Raw genomic sequence first — 20,156 nt, 5'->3', positions numbered from 1 at the left:
GAAGTGGCCCTCTGAGATGATTTATGAGACTGAAAAAGAGGAACTAGTAGTAACGGACAACAGGGCCCCCCCCCCAACACACACACATTACCGACAGTTTATTAAAGAGCAAATAGTACAGTAGTGGATTTTTAAGGCTGCCTTTATTTACTACTGATCATACCTTACTGGTTGTACACATCTATCGTTCTATTAATGTGTGTGCTTGTGTGTATGTGTGTGTTTGAGTGTACATATACTGTACCTGCAAGTTATGAGATGGTGAGTGAAAGTATGTGTGCGTGGGTTAATGTGAAACTGAGAGTAAAAGTGTGTGTACGGATTGTGAAAGTTTCTGCAGTGTGTGAAAATATATCTGTGTCTTATCTCCTCAAAACACTTGAACCCATTTTTGGAGAACACAAAGACGCTAGTGTTCCGCGCTCATGTCCACCATCTTTCTATGAATCCTTCTCTCTTGTTCTCCATCATTCTATCCATATCACATATCTTCCATGTGGATGCAGCTGTTGTTTGTGTGTGTGTTGTGAGTGTGTGTGTTTGTGACTCACTGCGGCCGTTATGTTCTTGCACTCCTCCATGATCGCAGCAGAGTATTTGTTGGAAGGCATCGCTGTCGCTGTGGTTTGGTCCTGAGGCTGTCCTGACTCCTTTTCAAACCTGGATGAGACACAAAACAGGAAACAGTCAGAAAATAAACAGGAAAAATAAACTAGTTTTGTGGATTATCAACAGTCAATGTTTCTTTGTCTCTCTTTTCAAGAATTCCCCCCATCAACTTCTGTGCTTCTAGAGGGCCTTCTTATAAATTCATTCAGCCAAGATTATGTTTTAAATATAAACAAGAGATGTCTTCTTTGTACATTTGAACCTCCGAATGAGGTCTGTTTTCATATTTATGAATTTATAACACTAAAAAAGTCCTTTTAGCACAAACTGTGTCACAGCTTCTTTGTGTATGAATAACTGAATTCAAGAGAGGTAGTGATATAAAGCCCAACAATCCAAAACTGTCCTTCCAAAACATGTAAAAACAATCATTTCCACCAATTAAACACCATTTCTATTGTTGTATGGCACATTACAGCCTCTTCAGCTGGCTGATGCTTTAGATGTCAAGATGAAATATGGCCAACTGTAAAACATATTGGATAAAGAAACACAGATATACAGGTTTGTATCTGGAGTTCATGAAAAATAGAGGTAGAGAAAGTAAGAGGAAGCCCTCTCCTGTTCTCTATGAGCAGATCAGACATGCCCACACAAACCTGTAAGTAAACAGATACACAAGCATGTCAGGGGTGTGTGTGTGTGTGTGTGTGTGTGTGTGTGTGTGTGTGTGTGTAAGAGAGATTGAACACATTAAGTGAAACTGTATGTGTTTGTACATGTATTAAGTATGTGGTAACACTGCAGTCTTCTGCCCTTTGTGTGACTGTACATTCTTCAGAGTCTCCATGCTGCTCCCAGAATATTTTAATGCGGATGTATGTATGTGTGCGTGTGTGTGTGTGTGTGTGTGTGTGTGTGTGTGTGTGCCGGTTTAAATTTCATGGAGGTGGCAGGTCAAAGGATTTGTCAAACGAGCCCGTGCAGAGAGACCTGCAGACCTCAGGTAGTCGACTGTCAGGTTTTCTCACTTTATCTGATCTCCCTGGAGACACATAGAAACAAATCCCAAAATAATAACAATGAAAGCAATTATAAAATGCAAAAAGGGGAAAGACAATGAGTGATTGTGAAGGGGAATGTTAAATATATTATTGCACAGTCAGCAATTGTTTATCCAATACAAACAATTACCTCACTCACCTAAACCCTCTGTGTCAGTGTTAACAACCATTTACATTGTTAAATACAAATGTATGACTCGAATGGACTGCAATACAACTTTGGGTTACTTTATAACAGAAGAAAACCCATGTGGCAGTTTCTCCACTGTGAGAATTTGCTGATATGTTCTGTTGTTAAGTATATATTAGACATCAGTACACGTTATTTTGGATTTTCTACAATAAATCAGTTATAAGTTGTACATTTGTTGCAGCCCTCAACACAACCTCATAGCATCCAGTAATACAACTTAATCCACTGACTATCCTCACTAGGAGTCTCTCAATGATGCAGGGTAACATGAAAAAGTCTTAATATTTTATCACGTTGTACTAGTTTGAACGTGGCAAAATGAAGTGGGTTTTTGCCTATTTAGACATGGCGTAAAAATACAGAAATACTGATTTTATACAGTATGTGTAATTCAGACTGTGAGTGCTCTATTTCTTACAATGTAGTCAGACTACAAAGAGATCTTCATGACATCTATAGGAAGGAGGAGAAATCACTTTCTCTATGTACAAACAGCATGTTACTATTGTTAAAATCACAGCCTAACTGAGTCTCTAATGCAGAGGATTCATGTCGCAGAGGATTCATGCCCCAGGACTGACACAAACTGTCTGACATAAATACATATAATGTGAGATCAGGGACTCTCCCTCCAGCGGCTGCAGAGTTCATCACTCAAACAGGATGTTCACGCCTCCTCCTCCTCCTCCCCACGCCTTTGACCTTTGACCCACACACAGCAGCAGCCCAAACAGGTAGCCTATAAATGTAATTCTGCTCTGGATTGGGTTTTCCTGGTTAAGTATGTTAAAAAGCATCTATCATTATTGGGAAGGGATATTAAACATAATGTGACAACCAACTAGGTAAATGTGCATGCTGAATCAACAGGATTAGGTGAGTGTAGTGGTATGAATGGTATGCTGATAACACATATTTAAGATTACATAGAGACGTTGCTAAAAACTACAACATATTAGATGCTAATGAGAGTTTTCGGCACCATTTTATGACCATTATTTATTTTTTTAGCAGCATGTTGCATATCTTGTGTGACACTTTCTATCAAGCTTAAGTCTGGCTAACGACAGGTATTGTAATCTAAAATTGACTTTGATATAGTTATTATTGACTGTATGACACACTATGATTTCTTTCCACTTTTGCTCAATCCATTACATTCTTTCTTAAAAAGGACAATACACTTTGATAAAGTGTAAGGTTTTATCTATAGTGTTCCTATGAGTTTGATTTTATCTTATTTACACTTTTGCTTCATGCTTTTTATTATGGATTATGACTTATCTATGTTCTACTTTGTTTAACTACCTTTCTGTCTTTGTTAGCTCACTAAGACCAATTCAAATAAACGCTGTTTGTATCGTAGTTGATATTTTTTGAGTGTTCATACTGGCTCTGCATCCTGGAATTAAAGTGTGTTCACAACTGTATCTTTTCTGAAACAGCTTTCAGCTTTAAGAAACAGAGAAGTGAAAATTAATTAGAGGAAGGATGGAGGGCAGAGGGGCCCAGGAGGGGCCCAGGAAAAGGGGACATGAAGTTGGAGGGGGGAGGCTTCACATCAAAGTTGTGTCTGGTGGCAAGAGATTAGGGACCGCATTGCAAGAGGGGATTGTTCACTCCCCAAAGGGTATGAACATGAATGTGTGTGTGTGTGTGTGTGTGTGTGTGTGTGTGTGTGTGTGTGTGTGTGTGTGTGTGTGTGTGTGTAAGAGAGAGAGAGAGAGAGAGAGAGAAAGGGGTCTCTCTCTAGGGGCTGCATTCCTTGTCTGTCATATACTTTATGGCCCCTTCAGGCTCAGATCAAGCCCAAATGTGTAACATTGTCTACTTTGTTGCCTATTGTACGACTGAAGGCTCGTACGGTATATAATCCACTCGCTCAGAAACCTGTGACGAGAACAGGATAGGATTTTCACGGCGGCCATGGCCGTTGTTGCCCCTTGGTCTGGACGTTATGGCCCACAAATAATTGTACGTCCTACGGCCTCCATGGCCTTTGTGCCCATCACACTGTTAAAATCTCGAAGTTGATTTAAAAGCGTCAGAGCAGTGGTCTGGTGTCTGAACTGCATTATGCTGCGTTCACAACGGAGGCTATGCGAATATTCGCATTGCTCTAATCGCTGGAGTTTCACGGCCCGTCCACACGGCGGCGTGCGCATGACCGTATCCACCATTGAGGTCACCGAGGTCCGGACCTCGGTAATATTTTCCGAGCTGTGTATAACAAAACTTGTGAAATAATTGCACTAAACGGGGTTCTTTGTAGTACTTCCATTTACTGACGATGGGGGCGCTGCATAACTACGTAGCCTCGGTTAAAGCAAACAGAAGAAGACGACATATATCAACAAACCACCGCAGCCCGGACTTGAACCGGAGCAGCGGAGGAGTGATGAGGTATCTAGAGATCTGAGTCCAGCGGGCTGCTTGTGTTTCTGTTCATCAGGACATCATATGACCAGCAGATCCTGTGTGAACGCTCTACGTTAGTCAGTGGACGTCCGACAACATGCACACTAACTTATATTGCAGCTATAGGCTATACTTTGATTTAAATTGCGTGAATAAACTAGCTAGAGAGCTAAAGTTAATTACGTTCATCCAATGTCAGAAGGATTACGTTTTAACAAACATTTTAATGGTATTCTTTCATTTCAATTTGAGTAAAACATTGAAGATATAACATTGTATTGATTTCTTTTTACACTGACTCTGATATAATGAAAAGACTACGTCAGACGAAGCTCAGCTTTGGTAAGAAAGAGACAGGACAGGCAGAGAGAAAGAGAGAGAGAGAAAGAGATGGAAGTCAGGGAGGAACTGGAGTCACACAAAAGAATGTAGGCTTAATAACCCTATATATCCATCTATCCATTTATAACAATAGTCTTCATTTACAATAGGCATAATTTTAAAACAACATACATCTATTGCAGTTATGATGTCATAATAACATACAATTGTATAAAACACAATTTTCTTACATATTTGTTCTCTTTTGAAAATCAAACAAAACAGATTTAAATTAAAAAAAACAATGCAAACAAACAAGTGAAATGAACTAAACTGCTGAATTGCTTTGAATTCACTGGCAGGAGCGACAAGTGAGAAGTAGCAAAAAGTGAACAATGAGGGAGAGATTGAACAAAGAGAAAAAGAAGAAGACAGAGAGACTAAAGAAGATGGAAGAGAGGCTGCAGGTTATGGAAAGGAGAGAGACATGGAAAATGAATGTTGACATTGTTTTGTGATCATTTTAGCCTCTCCTGCATGTCCAGATCATTAATAGTAACAATCAACTGATTCTTATGTATTACACTTTCAAAAATTATTTATGCTGACATTGTCAGCCCACTGACATGGTTTGAAATCAATATATTATCCAATCTGTGACCCCCCCACAGGACTTAAAAAGCACCTAACTAGATCATGAAAATCCCAAAAATCTTGGGAGGTATCCCCCGAACCCCCCTAACATGTTTGGACCTCGGTATTTAGGAAATCCTGGATACGGCCCTGGGCGTGCGTTGAAGCTTCAACGCTTCTGCCCATTCACTTTGAATGGGATGACGTCACGCTTTGCCGAACTGCATTGTGGTCGCTTCGCTTCAACAGTTGAGCAATGTTCAACTTTTGAAGCTTCGACGGAAGCGTCAGCCAATCAAATCATATGCCAGTACAAGCTCTAGCCAATCAAACTGCGTGCTTGTGTGTCCGGGGCGGGAGATTCATGTGATTGGTTGTTGGTCGAGTTTCAGACACGCCCACCGGCAAGCTTCAACGCACGCTGCCGTGTGGATGCTTTGTGGATCACTGCGGGGGGTGGGGCTTATATCCATGTAAATACTGTAGTAGACTCAACTACAACAAAATGAACATATTTGACCGTGATTTGATTTGTAATACACGTTTCAAAATGATGCCGAAGTAACACCATATTGATAATGGTTAGTAAAAAACATAAATTAATGCTTTGACAAGTGTGCAGACAAGACGGCAGGCGAAAAACCCCAAAACACAGACAGTCTGTGGTTTGCACATGTTTAACTTTTGTCCAGTTTCTAAACAGATATGAGGAGCTGTGAGCTCTGAGTGCTAACAGCTAACGGCTGCTGTTTTGGTTTTCTGATTCAACGTCAGTCTACCGCGAGAACGCGTCACGCGAATTTGAGGCTCGAGTTGAAAATTGTTATTAAAGGAATGGTATGCTCATGACACTCATTTTTAAATAATTATCATCCGATAAAACAGACCAGTCTCTGCCAGTCTTTTTTCTTTTTTTTTTAATCCGATGACATTATCAGTGATTTTAAACTGATTAATTACCTAAATAACATCAACACTGTGGGCGGCGCCATTTTACCGGATGTGACGTAAACCATGCGTTTGGTTTCGAGGACACGTTGATGTTCATGTTATTTACTGTAGTTACTCTCTTCAAATATGCCTCATTGTATCGCGAAACATTGCCACAATTCTGATAGGAACAATCCACGGAATGCTCGGTTCCATCTGTTGCCAAAAGGTAAGCGTAGGAAGTACGTTCGGAGGCAGTGGCTAGCGAAATGTGGCCGGCCCGAACCGAAAGATCCACAGGCGCATGTATGCAGCGAACATTTCAAGTTTCCGGACGACTACTCTGAGAGTATGATAAAACATAACATGGGATTTATTGAACAACCAGTACTTAATGGAGATGCAGTACCATCGGTCTTTCTGGTGTCATCACCGACCAGGACACCAGTTCGGCCAGTTGAGAAATCGCCCTCTGCAAGTGTGAAGCGACGGAGGACCAGAAGTAGTGCTCGGAGTAAGAATAAGGTATGTTATGGCGCATTTCCATTGCAGCGGGTAGCCCCGTTTAAACGTCCTTTATCGTCCAGGCCAGGCCAGTTTTTGGTGGCCTTTCCATATAGCGTAGTACCGGCTAGTGGGTATTTCCCCCCAGTTTTTCCGGCCTCATAAAATCGTGGTTCTAGGGCCAGGGACAACGAGGCTGAGTATGCTAAACTAGAGAGGGAATCGCTAGCAAGGGTGGTACTACATGCATACATATCTAGTAATCAAAATCATTGTATCTACTAAGTAGTACTAAGTAGGCTCGAACCTGTATGGCTGAATTCCCCCTTCCAATCTCTTCATATTGCTCAAAACTTCGCCATGTTTTCGTGTGTTTACAAAGTGAACGCATGGATGACGTCACGACCATCACGTGACTACTGAAAATGGGCAAAATGGCAGCGGCCTGACGGAATATACAGGTTTTGATAAAAAAGAGCTATAAAATCATTATTTACCGGGGAATATCGCTGATTTCTTCAGGGTATGGTTTAAACATAATGTTTCACTAAATACTGAAGTTTTGATTAATTATCTAATGAGTGGAGCATTCCTTTAAAGAGACTCTCGTACACACACACAGAGACTTTTGCGTTTCAAAGTATTGCTTTTTCATACAGTTGATTGTTTGAGCTTCACTGTGCACTGCTGAATGATGTATGTGCAGAGTTTGACCCTTGAAGGCTGTTTCTTCTGCTCTGAAATTGAATATATTTGTTACATATTAATAGAATTTTAGATTTTTTTATTTGATTTCGGATTTGTGAATGGGAGAAGTAGTAGATAGAAAACATACCAAACACTAATTATTCAAAGTAGAGTATTTCATTTTATATACGGTAATACTAAGGAAGCATAGGCCTATATGATCATAATGTTTGACATTATTGATATTAAAAAAGTGATTTGTTTTCCATGTCATTCGTGTGTTTTTGTTATCAGAAAGTGAAGTTATTTATTTGTAAGCTCCAAATAAAAATGTTTCCCTCAATGGCCTTAGTGCCCTGGCACGTGGCCTTTGTGCCCTACACAAATTTGTGACACCAAAGTAGGGCTGTCCCGAATACCATTTTTCGGGCTCCGGATATTCGGTAGTAATCAGCAGCGAATATTCGGCCCGCACGAGAGGGGGGGGGGATGCGTAGTAATCAGCAGTGAACCGCTTCAGCACGTGTATTTCGGTTTATTCACGGCATTCTTTTTGTTATTCTACAGTATTGTTGTTTTATAGCTATTTGTTAATGTATACAACCCAATTTGTGTTCTTTGAAATCGAAAAGGATATTGCATTGTGTTTGTTGCAGTTGTTTATGTCTTAAGTGTAATTTGGCTTGGCTTCCTATTTTGTATGGACATGCTTTTATTTTGAAAGAGAGTTAGCGCTGATGACAGGAAGTTGTTGTTGCTATGGAAACAACGTGATGGAGATTAACGGAGAAAAAGTAATATCTACATATAAAGTAAACGATAACGTTTATAGTTAAGTGTTAGCACCCCCCGAAGAGGCACAAGCTCTTACGTTGATATTGGAGATTTCAATAAATTCAATGCGGCTGCCAAAAAAAAAAAGAAGTAAAAATGAATATCCGAATAACGAAATTGAAACCCGAATAGTACTCCAACGAACGAATATTCGGGTACAGCCATACACCAAAGGCCAAATGGCCTTGCCCCTAAAATGGCGAAATTCCAAGAATCAAAGAAAATGCAGAAGCTCGCAATCTTATCTGAAACATTATAGCCATAAACAGTTATAGATTATAATGATTCATTTTCTTACCAAGCTAACAATGATCTTTTTGTACAGACTTGACTCCTCCATTACGAAGACAACTAAATGTACTATAACATTTGTAATTTAAGGAGAGGTATAATATGGTAATAAATACTAGAGAAAGTATATCAATTGGGATGCATTGTTTCCAAAGTATAGTATATAAGTAATAAACTATGTCACCTGTTGCTTTGTGAACTCAAGTTTAAGAGCCACAGGTTTTTTGGGCATTTTGGCTGGAGAGGGTTGAGCAGGATGTGCTTCTAGCGACCACATGCTACATATACCTTTTATTTTTCCTTTCCCGTGTAATATGTATTGATGAATCACTACAAGAGTAGTAACATAGCTGATGCCAGGCCCTTACAGTTGAAGTATAGAGTAAGAATATCATTCTCATCAACTACTAACATTAAGAAAAGTGTGCCCACATTGGGCCTACACCACTTCAAGAGGATATATTAAAAGGATACTTTTTTGCAAATGTTGCTCTTGGTTATACTGGCACTGCAAATATCCCTTTCTCATGTGGTGGGGGACTACATCTAGATTATTGCACTGCTCTTTGCCACTACAACTTAATAACAGGTTGAAAGGTCACAGCCTCTGGGCTAGCAACACATGTCACACATTAAAATCGATTATGAACTGGTTCTTAAACTCACTGATCTTTCTGCCTGATCCAAACATGACATACATTTCAAGTGAAAACTATTATATAATTTTAGTAAACAATTGTCATTTGTTTCTTGATTTTTTTGGAGGTATTCATTATCAATCTGTCCACAGACAAATGTAACCTGCTGGATGGCACATAAGTGGAGTTTTTTTTTACTGTGCAACTTCAGTGGTAAAACACTACAAAGTTTCTTGTCATAACCAGTATGGGCATCGGACATTTTTAGTTTGAATGATGGATGGCAAATGTGTCTTGCTGTGTGTATAGTGTGACTCACAGTAATCTCCTCAGGATTTTGTATAAACTAAACAATCAAGAATCATCAGTACTGAATGGGGTCATTCAGTTCGTTGTGAAATACCCTTTCTTTTTAGGTAAGATATACAAGATAAAATATACAAAGAGCTATCCAGCGAACTTATCCATAATCATTTAGAATCTGTATTTCAAAGAACTGCATGCATTCTCAAGTGGTTAACAAAAAGATAAATAAAACTGCAGCAAGCATGCAAAGAAAACAGTACAAATGTTAAATAAACACTTCAAGTCAAAGTTTTTTTGCAGCAGGTAAATGCTTGTTATCATTTAAAATGTAGTGATTTTTTGGCTTTTCTGTTTTATATCGTTATAAATTGAATATATTTTAGTTTTTGTTCATTTGCCGGGAAAGAAATGAACAATTATCTGATTTTTGATTCAAAAGAAGTGTGATGGGTGTTAATATCATTTAGATCTGACAATGAAAACCAAAGTAAATTGCATTCCTAACCTAAACACTCTCTCCTTGGACTCTAGTACACAGATATGTCAGGACAATTCTGGTTAAAAATGTCATTGTAAACAAAACGTAATGGATTCTTCAAGTCTCCTCAATGCATGCTATAACAATACATTAAAGTTTTCTCTAAAAAACAAAATTATGAGGTTGGAATGAAATATTTTGGTCATTCTGAAGTATTATTTTTCAAGTATATTTATAGTGTTAAATTTAGAGGGGTCTGTGTTTTCCTGCTGGCTGCGAACATTACTCATGTAAATAACTTCTGAATGACTCCTCCCCTTTCCACCGCGTGGCTCCTTTCTGCACTTTGCAGTGACTCCAACATGAAAGAGACTTTTATTTGATATTTCACCCTGCATGTCATACAATAAAAAGCTCTACTCATGAATCACCGAGTCACAATAGAGCACTAATCCTGAGAGGAAGTTTGACCGGTAAACCTACACCGTCAGTGCGTGTCCAAACACCAGGAAACAAAAAAGTGCACAAATCCTGTGGTGCAATCCCAAGAAGTCATTCCGTTAAAACAAGACCTTCACTTCATAGAAAACCCTGCAGCGACTACATAGGGGGTTTATAACATCATTACTGTAAAAAAAATCTTAATAATAGCGCAATAAGTATCCATTAAGCACGACGAATGGCCCAAAACTCACCATTCAGTGCCTTAATTAACGTGAAATCAATGCAGAAAGACTTAAACATGCAATAAAAAGGGTTATTAGTGCTGTTAATAAAAAAATATTGAATCTGTAAATGAGACGCACCATAAATGAAACAGCGTGCACTACAGGTCTGCACAGGAATATACGAGAAATGTATTAAGACATGCTTTATAAACTCGAAACAAACCGAGTATTAACCTCTGCGTGACAATTAGTGAGATGTTTCCTACATTCAGCCGGATCCAGCGTGCACATGGGCAACCAAACTACCGAGCTATACACTTTACAAGTGCACGATGTAATTAGGAAGAACAATATACCTACAATGAGCCAGGCTCCACAAAGAGCGGCGGGAAAGTGTCAAATGTGATTTCAAATAAAAACACTAACATTTTTCTATGTGAAATTTAATTATTCGCTCGGTGAATTCCTGCAAAAAACGCCATCCCCGGTGAGACATACTTACATAACCATCCACGCTTTTTGCACTCATCCACGGCTGGGAAATGACACGAAGATGTCTTGTTGTCTGAAGAGTCAAATTTGTGGAAAATGACTTTACAAAGTTCCTCAAATCTACATTCAACTTGAAGTACTGAGCTAAAGTCTGACTAGAGCTCTTGCAGGAGTTGATCACTGTGGAAGCATGCTGCTGCAGATCTCTCTCTCTTCCTATAGGTCTCTCTCTCGTGCTGTGCTGTGTGCGTGTATCCTCTCTCTCTCTCTCTCTCTCTCTCTCTCTCTCTCTCTCGCTCTCTCTATCTCTATCTCTCTCTCTCTCTATCTATATCGTATCTCGCTCTCTCTCTCTCTGCTCTCCGTTCTCTCTCTCCTCTGCTCTCCGCTCTATTTTCTCTCTCTCTTATTTCTCTCTCTCATCCCTCCTCAGTGCGGTGTCGTGTATCCTCTCTGCACTGATTGATCCTCGCGGTGGGTCGGCTCGTGTGCTCAGCTCTTCCTGCAGGAGGGGTGAGAGCAAATTGGCTGCCCACGTGTGAATGACCACTCCCATTTTCTGAACCAGGCAGGTTAAACATTAGAACAGGAACTCATTGTTTCACAAAGTTGAGAGTTAACATTGCCAAAGCAAGGGTGAAATAAGAAAAAGTGTAGATAAATATATTTTTATTGACATAACAATGCGATCACATCTTTGCAGCAATGCAATACTGTAATAAAATATATCAATAATAATAATGAAACTTTAACTTTACTCTCTTTTGCTATATAAAATAATGATGCTAAAGGCACAACATTTGCAATGTACATTACAAAGTATTGCAATTGCCACATTTTATTGTATTATTTTACCTTAAACAACCTTAAACATCTCCACAAAATTGAGTACTGAACAGGCCAACTAGATCCCATGCCCCTGAAGTGGCCGGGCCCTCCCGGTCTTCACCTGCAAAACGTTAATTAAGGGGACTCATAACAACAAAGAAGGGAGGAAAAATGCTCAAAAAGAAACATAAAAGGACAACAAGAGCAAGCAATCCAACTGCAAAGAGAGACAGATAGAACATAAAGAGACACAGAATGACTAGACAGTGATACAAAGTGACAACAGAGACAAGAACAACCGTTAAGTGACACAATAACACAAAAAAGCTACATATTCACAGAGATGCAAAAAGATTGAAAAGACCCATGAAACCACACCAATATGCTACTACCAAGAGTTGCAATATGACTATACGTCAAAGAGACACAAAACATTAGAAAAGAAACAAAAGCATCAAAAGTCTGTGTTTATTATTTAGAAAATATGGGGTATTTTGCATGCCTGTAGCAAGGGGCCTAATTGTATCACAACCCCTCCATTCATCTACAGCAGTAACATGCAACACACACATTAACAGCATTCATATTAATTAATCATATATAATATTTAAACAGGGAACATTTGAATGCAAAATGAGTCATTTTCATCAGTTCATTTTAGTAATAACACTCATTTGTTGATGATGAAGGATCTGCATACTTCACTCTGCTTTCCACGCATGCGCACTGAAGAACCCGGAAGTGGAGTCCAAAACAGCAGCTCTGACGGTTTTGAGGGTTTTCTCAGATAAAAAGATGCAGCTAAACTTCACTAAAGATGTTTTATCGGACTTTGTCAGCACCGACTTTCAGAACCTGAACAAACTAAACGAGCAGGTAAATACACCTCGATGTTTACAACCGGAGACAACAAACAGCGCAAGTTTAGTCAACGTTAGCTGATAACTGAGCTGTATTTCTGAGCTGTACTCATGTTTTAGGGTTGAGTCTGTTTCGAGCATATGTGTGAATATAGATTTAATATATTTTAATGATTTAAAGTTGAGTTGCATTGTTTATTGGAAAGGTTTGCGGGATTTCACCTCGAATATCTACACCAGCTGACAGCTCACATGCGTCATGTGACAGCAGACTGTGAACGGTGGAAGAAATATGTTAATACAATTACTAATATGACAGTGTAGATGTATTGTACTGCACATACAATTCCTGCATGCAAATCTTACTTGGATAAAAGTAAAAATACCAACATTTAAATACCAATTATGCACAATGTAAATATGTAAATGCACTTAACAACATTGGACCTTTTGCATACCTTTCGACATTTCCCCCCAATCAGCCATTAACTTTCACTAAAGCTAATGAAAAGAATAGAGACTGATACTAAACTTTAGGGGATTCAAATATCTGAGATTTAAAATGTTATTGTAGTTTCAACAAGACCCATTTATGCCATTGATATTATGATAATATAATAGCATAATAATTCAAGTACCATATCAATGAATACATGGCTGTTGGCTGTTGTTTCTATAAAATGTTTATTTTTAAAAATTCACAAGCAGCTTCAATAGATGCATATCATTTAAAAGTTCTAAATATAGATACAAAGTCTGTAATAGACTAAACATCCTGTGAATTGTTGATAAAACTCTGAGTTTCTTGATATAAACATGGTGAGGTTTTATTTTTAGAAATGGATAAAGATTTTCATGTTTCTTTCTATGCAGCAATATCTTCGTCTGATTGAAATTCTGTTCCAGTTCCTGCTAGAGCCTAAAGAGGTGAGCTTGAACACACAAACAACACAACACACACACACACACACACACAACACACACACACAACACACACACAAACACACACCACACACACACACACACACAAACAACAAAACACACACACACACCACACACAACACACACAACACAACACACAAACACACACAAACACACAAACACAAACCAACGTTCTCTTTCTCTCTCTCACAGTTTTGATGTTAATGGACTTGGCACTCTGATTATGCCCTTGATAACTGAACAGAAGAAAAGAGTTTGAATGTAATATTGTGAATTTGTGAAAATTAATGAATAAATAGACAGTGATTAAATTGTGTGTGTGGGTGCTGTGTGTGTGTGTGGTGTGTGTGTAGTGTGTGGGTGTGTGTGTGTGTGGTGTGTGTCGTGTGTTGTGTGTGTGTGTGTGTCTGTGTGTGTGTGTGTGTGTGTGTGTGTGTGTGTGGGTGTGTGTGTGTGTAGTGTGTGTGTTGTGTGTGGTGTGTGTGTGTGTGTGTGTGTGTGTGTGTGTGTGTGTGTGTGTGTGTGTGTGTGTGTGTGGTGTGTGTGTGTGTGTGTGTGTGTGTGTGTGTGTGTGTGTGTGTGTGTGTGTGTGTGTGTGTGTGTAGACAGAGAGGTTCATGCAGCAGCTCGGTGAGTTTGCAGGGCAACATGGGATGAGTGCTGGTCCTCTGAAAAACCTGATGAAGAGCGTCCTCCTGGTACCACAGGGTGGGAAACACACACACGCACACGCACAGCCAGACAAACATAATAAATCCAGTTATCCACAGGTGTTACTCTGCGATAATATGGTGGGAATTCTGTTGTAGATGTCCCTCTGCTGGGCTTATCTACTCCAGTTAGTGATTTCCTACATTACCCAGAATACATTGTGATATTCACCAGAAAACCTCTTAGGTTTAAGAGCGTTGAAAAGTTGAACAGCATTTAAAATTAGTGAGGTGTATACATTTAGATGACTTTGTCCTTAAACACATAGTTATTAAAAAATAGAATCGAATATTGCAACATTTTGTGGAATACATTTATTTGCTTTTTATGCACTGAGTTGGATCAGAAAGTCGATTCCACTCTCTACTTGGGGACTTAAAATCTTAAGATAACCTAACATCTTCTTATCCAACAGCAAGGGAACACATGCTGCATAATCTTTTAGGCATTATGGTTGATCCTGAAAATGGTGTGTCTTCTTAAATAATGTTTTTTTAATAATCATTTTTAAATGATTAAGTACATCTTAAAAAAATCTCTCACTGAGGATCCCACACAACTTTATAAGTTGATCTTTTACATAGCTTGGACTTATTTTGCTCACAAACTTGAGTGTAACCAGTACATTATTACATAATGTCACCCTGTATTTTAATAATGTATACATTTCCCTTTCCTTTTAGCAGTTCAAACTAAGTGATGTATCATGCAACCCTAGTGCTACCTATTGTATCTCTTTTTTAGGATGATACAGTCATGAATACACTCGTTTAAAAATGTCCCACGACTCTCAACTTGATACTAATAAAGTTTAAACTCTGAAGTGACAGAAGAGCTGCAGCTTCAGGAAGTTTTCCATCTCCGTGATTCTGTTTTCTCCTCAGGCGCCATGAAGAAAAGCCTGACAGCCGAGCAGATCAGAGAGGACTTTGTGTCATTAGGTATACACATAAATCTTTCTTCACAGGGTCAATGTATAACTGGGTTAAGTAAAGCTGCTGGATTGTATCTTCTCATGACAGCATGTTATGTAACGAAGGTGATGATGATTCCCACAGTGTTTCGAATACATTATTGTGAATATTTTATATGTGAAACCGATACTGTTTATTTGATTCCTCAGGGCTAAACGAGGACAAGGCGGCTCACTTTTCACAACAGGTAACATTCACTGCTATTTGAAGACATAAATATGAAGATTCGGGGGTGTTCCAGCACCCTCTGAAAAATCTTAAATGAATCATCTGGGGAAAAGTCCACTTTAGTTTAGCATAATTAAAATGATGATGATCCAGTATAATACATATGAGAGGTTTTCAGGGGGTCTGCAAACAGTTTCATCGACAGTGAATGGAAGTGAACTAATATTACATTTGCATAACTTTAAAATTCACAAAGAACTCTATAAATGTGTGTAATTTAGTCAAAGAGATATATGAGCGTTGGATTAAGAAATATGCTTTTTGGTTTGCCCTCATTAACTTCACTGCTCAAAATGTCTATTCCTTTTATTGTCTGCTTTGTCAAGTAAAACAAATATTTGGGGAAATTTGCTTAATAAAGACCCTGTTCACATCATTATTAGTATGGTTTTCTGTGACATGGGTAGTGTGAATGCCTGGCATGATGTTATCGTTATTTAAGTGTCAAAAAAGAGATGGTTAAGAAAAGTAAGTAGTGCAATGTTTTGGTAATACATATTTTCCCATATTTCCAATAGTCAGAAACTAATTAAGGCCTTTCATATTAATGCCTCAGAAAACCAAGAATCCTGCAATTACATTACATTAAAGAAATACTCATGATCCCATAGAAATCTAGGTATTGAACCTAAGCAAGGGGACAAGTCACATTAATTATGTTGCCTTCTGTGCTTTTTTAGTCACATAAAATGCCTTCGGGTATCATTTAATGAGCACAGGACTTCTGTGTGTTTTGCAGTGGGGGGAGCACTCTGCAGCGCTGTGCAGCCTCGCTGTGGGACAGACTCTGATGGTCAACCAGCTGGTGGACATGGAGTGGAAGTTCGGAGGTGAGACAGACATATCAAATTCACCTCTCACCAAAATATACTTTCACTTTAAATCTCTCTCTGAGTACACTGGGGTTGTCTCTTCTCTCAAACTGAAGGTAAATATTCATGATCACATAGGCTCTCCTCTATTAACATAGCCTGTAATCTTCTTTGTTCGGGCTCATTTAAACACCCCACACGTGTGCAGCCGATGGGACTCTATCAGGCCTCATTGTTTATTCATACCACCTGATGACTTCTTAAGACTTGCAGGTAATAGACATGCTAATACGCTGAGCAGAGGAGTCATTAGCTTTGTGCAGAGCTTTTGTTGAGCTGATCTTCATGTTAAAAGGCTCCTGAAGTGCTCCAGTTTATGGGGTGGGGGGTGGACGGGGTGTGCCTGTACATGCCACACTCTACTGTAGTTTACTCTGCTGCGCCGTCGGTGAAATGCTAAAAGCTCCAGAAGGGCCAACAGACTCTGTCTCTGCATGTCTGAGACTCACTCGCCTGGGGAACAATATATCCACCGTTTATTTCACATGTTGCTATTCAAGTCAACAGTGTTAGAGGTTTCATTTGTTTTTCTGCCATGGACACATTTCAAAATGGAGAATATAACTGGGACCCTCATATGTATGTTCCTAGGAGTATTTTGATTTATTATTGTAGCATTTAAACTGAGATTACCCATAGATAGATTTTAAACTATTTTTATTTTTGTATTTACTTTTTAATATTTACTTGCACTATATTTGTCTGTTTATCTGTATTATTGTGTTGCACTGTTGGAGAAGCCTGTGACCTAAGATTGTCATCGCCATAACTACTCTGTAGCTATGTTCGTATGACAAATAAAGAACCTTGAACCTTGAGAACAATGTAATTTACGTCAACCCAATAAACTGCAAGTAACAGTGTACCTAAACAAAATATCAGAGGCAAATCAAGTAAAAAAGCATCATTTGAAACTCACTTCAGAACAGACACACACATATCTAGCGTGCTTGATTCACTCTAAGTGCACACATAGTATACTACATTATATCTTTGTTTTATTTAACATATTCTTTATGCAGTAAAGCTCAATGAGCCCAGAGTCTTAATCTTAAGAGCGACGTTTTCAAGAAACAACAACAATACGAACCAAAGTTACAGACAGACAGGACATTCATACAAAAGATCAAATAGAATGTGTAAGATTAGAAAATAATTTAAGGGGAAAAATGAATATTATTATTTGAATAACACGTTTTTTTTTAGCATTTGAATTCTTATGAATACATCTGGAAATGTTTCACCCCTATGGGAATCACTGCCATACAATACCGAACATTTATAGTGAGGAAGAAAACAAGTGCAATTTATTTTGAGGTTTTGCACATTTGGTTCTGGTCACTCAATACAGCCATCATCAAAATCCATGGAGGATTGTTGTATTTGAAACACACTTTCAAACAGTGAGAACGATCAATATATGATTATTTGTACCCTCTTTTAAAGTCATATATCAGATTTAATTGTTTATTTTGTATACATCTATGTATCATGATGTGTTTTTTCTGAATCCCACAGTGACTGTCGGCACCAGTGAAGTACAAAAAGTGGGCAACATCTTTCTTCAGGTATAAAAACCCTGTACAGAACACACACAACACATAAAACACACACACAGTTCGGGACCTGTTTGTTGAACACCGTTTTTTCCTCTTGCAGTTGAAGCTGGTGGTCAGAAAGGGGAATTCCACTGAAAACGTTTACATGGGTGAGCGATACTGACACAAACAGCTCTGACTTAATCGATTGTATTTTGCATACCACAAAATCTGAGGCCTGATAAATCAAAACACTTAAATCAATATTTTATTAAGAAATACAGAAAATTCATGGACTGCAAGTCTTTGAGTATATGTGACTAGTTAGTAATTGTATACTGAGATATCAAGTGATCCCAAAGTTATTCAAATCCAGAAGTAAATCCGACTCAAATGTCAACATGTGCTGATGTGTTGCTTGACAGAGAGACAGAAAGGTATTTATAGGCAACACCAATGTACAGTTTGCAGAAGCAGTGGAGGGAAAATGCAGCTCAATCCACTGAGATGGAGACGGGAAAAGTTCTACAAATGTATTTTTCTTTACCAATAGCAACATTACGCTACATACAAATTGAAGAGAAAGGAAAAACTGGCTTGACTGTGAGCGCGTGAGAAATGTGGAATTGTTTTTGTGCCTTCAACTGGACAATTCCAAAAAGTAGTGCATAATAAATGTTCATTATCCCCAGTAATCCCCCTCTAGCTAAACTGCCGTTTTGAAACCCAGTGATCAATGGTTTGAGGATCTGTTTGATGACCAATAAAAGTCAGAAAATGATAAATCACAAACAGGTGTGCAAAGTATTTTCATGATTCTCTGCAGCTGAAAAGTAATACTATTGAAATCCAGTTTTTGAACCAGTCAACTTGTCTTTTAACACACCCCAAGACTGTTAACACCTACATAAGACATCTGGCATGCTGATATGGTTCATACATGCTACTAATGTCCAAAGTGAGGGGTCTTAAGTGTTCTTAACACTGGTAGTCAAACAGCAGGAATATCATAAATGCTAGATTGTTTTCTGACACACCAAAACCTTTCTCACCTGCAGGAGCTAACTTTGTCAGTTTGGTGTGATTACTGCTAGTAGTTGATGTTTATAACTTGAAGTCTATGATGCGTCACGTTATAAACTAGAGCTGTCAAGTTTCTACTAGTTGTTTTATTTGTTATTCACTGAAGATGTCCAAATCATAACACAACTTTTCATTTTGTTATTATCAATTGGTATCATTTGGACGTCATTCCTAGCTCCAATATCCCACTTCTCAAAACAGATGGATTTCACCATGACTCCTCAGCACTCCTGCGTATTCCCAGCACTTTTTTCCCTCAATTGTGATAATAGACCAAGCTGTCAAGAAACTAAATATAAGATATTTTAAAACGTATCTTTTTTTATTAAGTGTTAAAGGGAGTCAACATGTCATTTTATTTATTCATCTCTGGTGTTACAGAGTAGTACTCTAGTCTTATCTTCTAACATTTTCCTGTTTTCCGCCCTCATGTCTTCCAGAGTTGACACTCCCACAGTTTTACAACTTCCTACACGAGATGGAGAGAGCCAAGGCCAGCATGGAGTGTTTCAGCTGAGTGTGTGTGTGTGTGTGTGTGTGTGTGTGTGTGTGTGTGTGTGTGTGTGTGTGTGTGTGTGTGTGTGTGGTGTGTGTGGTGTGTGTGTGTGTGTGTGTGTGTGTGTGTGTGTGTGTGTGTGTGTGTGTGTGTGTGTGTGTGTGTGTGTGTGTGTGTGTGTGTGTGTGTGTACGTGTACGTAGCTGCAGGGCAGTGAGTGTGGAATGTACCACGTCATGTTCTGTGTCTTTGTGTGGCAAAATGACTGAATCTAAACATAAAAATACAATTGATTTACTGCCAAACATTTGTACTGAAATATTCTTAAAATAAAAAAATGAAAACACACATTTTGAGGTGTTCCTTCAACTTTGAATTATGTGGAAAACTCCTATTGGCTTTCTTTTCTTGCAGTTAGCAGGAGTCCTTTTTTAATTTTCTGAGAAGGAAGTCTGACGTCCATCGATTCTTTCTCCTGGAAGTTGAGCGAGCCCTGTGGGGAAATGTTTTGCATCTCTATCCAACAGAAAACCTTTAAAATGAAAAGACAAACTTAAT

General features: G+C 38.6%; 2 protein-coding genes across 3 annotated transcripts in view; one reads left to right on the top strand and one right to left on the bottom strand.

Moving 5' to 3' along the window:
* The window catches only part of dnmt3bb.1 (DNA (cytosine-5-)-methyltransferase 3 beta, duplicate b.1), a 45,396-nt gene extending 34,033 nt beyond the window's left edge, over positions 1-11,363 (bottom strand). The window contains exons 1-2 of one of the 2 annotated variants that reach the window (XM_034235133.1): positions 11,077-11,363; positions 552-660 (exon numbers count right to left, since the gene is read on the bottom strand). In XM_034235133.1, the coding sequence (XP_034091024.1) occupies positions 552-660; positions 11,077-11,084 (117 nt within the window). In that variant the 5' untranslated portion in view covers positions 11,085-11,363. The remainder of the gene's footprint in view (positions 1-551; positions 661-11,076) is intronic. The other variant, XM_034235134.1, reaches the window with a different exon arrangement.
* Positions 11,364-12,627: 1,264 nt separating this feature from the next.
* commd7 (COMM domain containing 7) lies at positions 12,628-19,948 on the top strand. Its single transcript, XM_034235121.1, has 9 exons — positions 12,628-12,770; positions 13,628-13,681; positions 14,302-14,404; positions 15,292-15,348; positions 15,531-15,568; positions 16,349-16,439; positions 18,000-18,049; positions 18,141-18,189; positions 19,543-19,948. The coding sequence occupies exons 1-9, from the start codon at positions 12,690-12,692 to the stop codon at positions 19,617-19,619; spliced, it is 600 nt and encodes a 199-aa protein (XP_034091012.1). The 5' UTR covers positions 12,628-12,689; the 3' UTR covers positions 19,620-19,948.
* Positions 19,949-20,156: the final 208 nt, after the last annotated feature.

Source organism: Gymnodraco acuticeps, unplaced genomic scaffold (genome assembly GCF_902827175.1).
Source record: "Gymnodraco acuticeps unplaced genomic scaffold, fGymAcu1.1, whole genome shotgun sequence".
Classification (NCBI taxonomy): domain Eukaryota; kingdom Metazoa; phylum Chordata; class Actinopteri; order Perciformes; family Bathydraconidae; genus Gymnodraco; species Gymnodraco acuticeps.
This window is presented reverse-complemented; position numbering and strand designations above follow the sequence as displayed.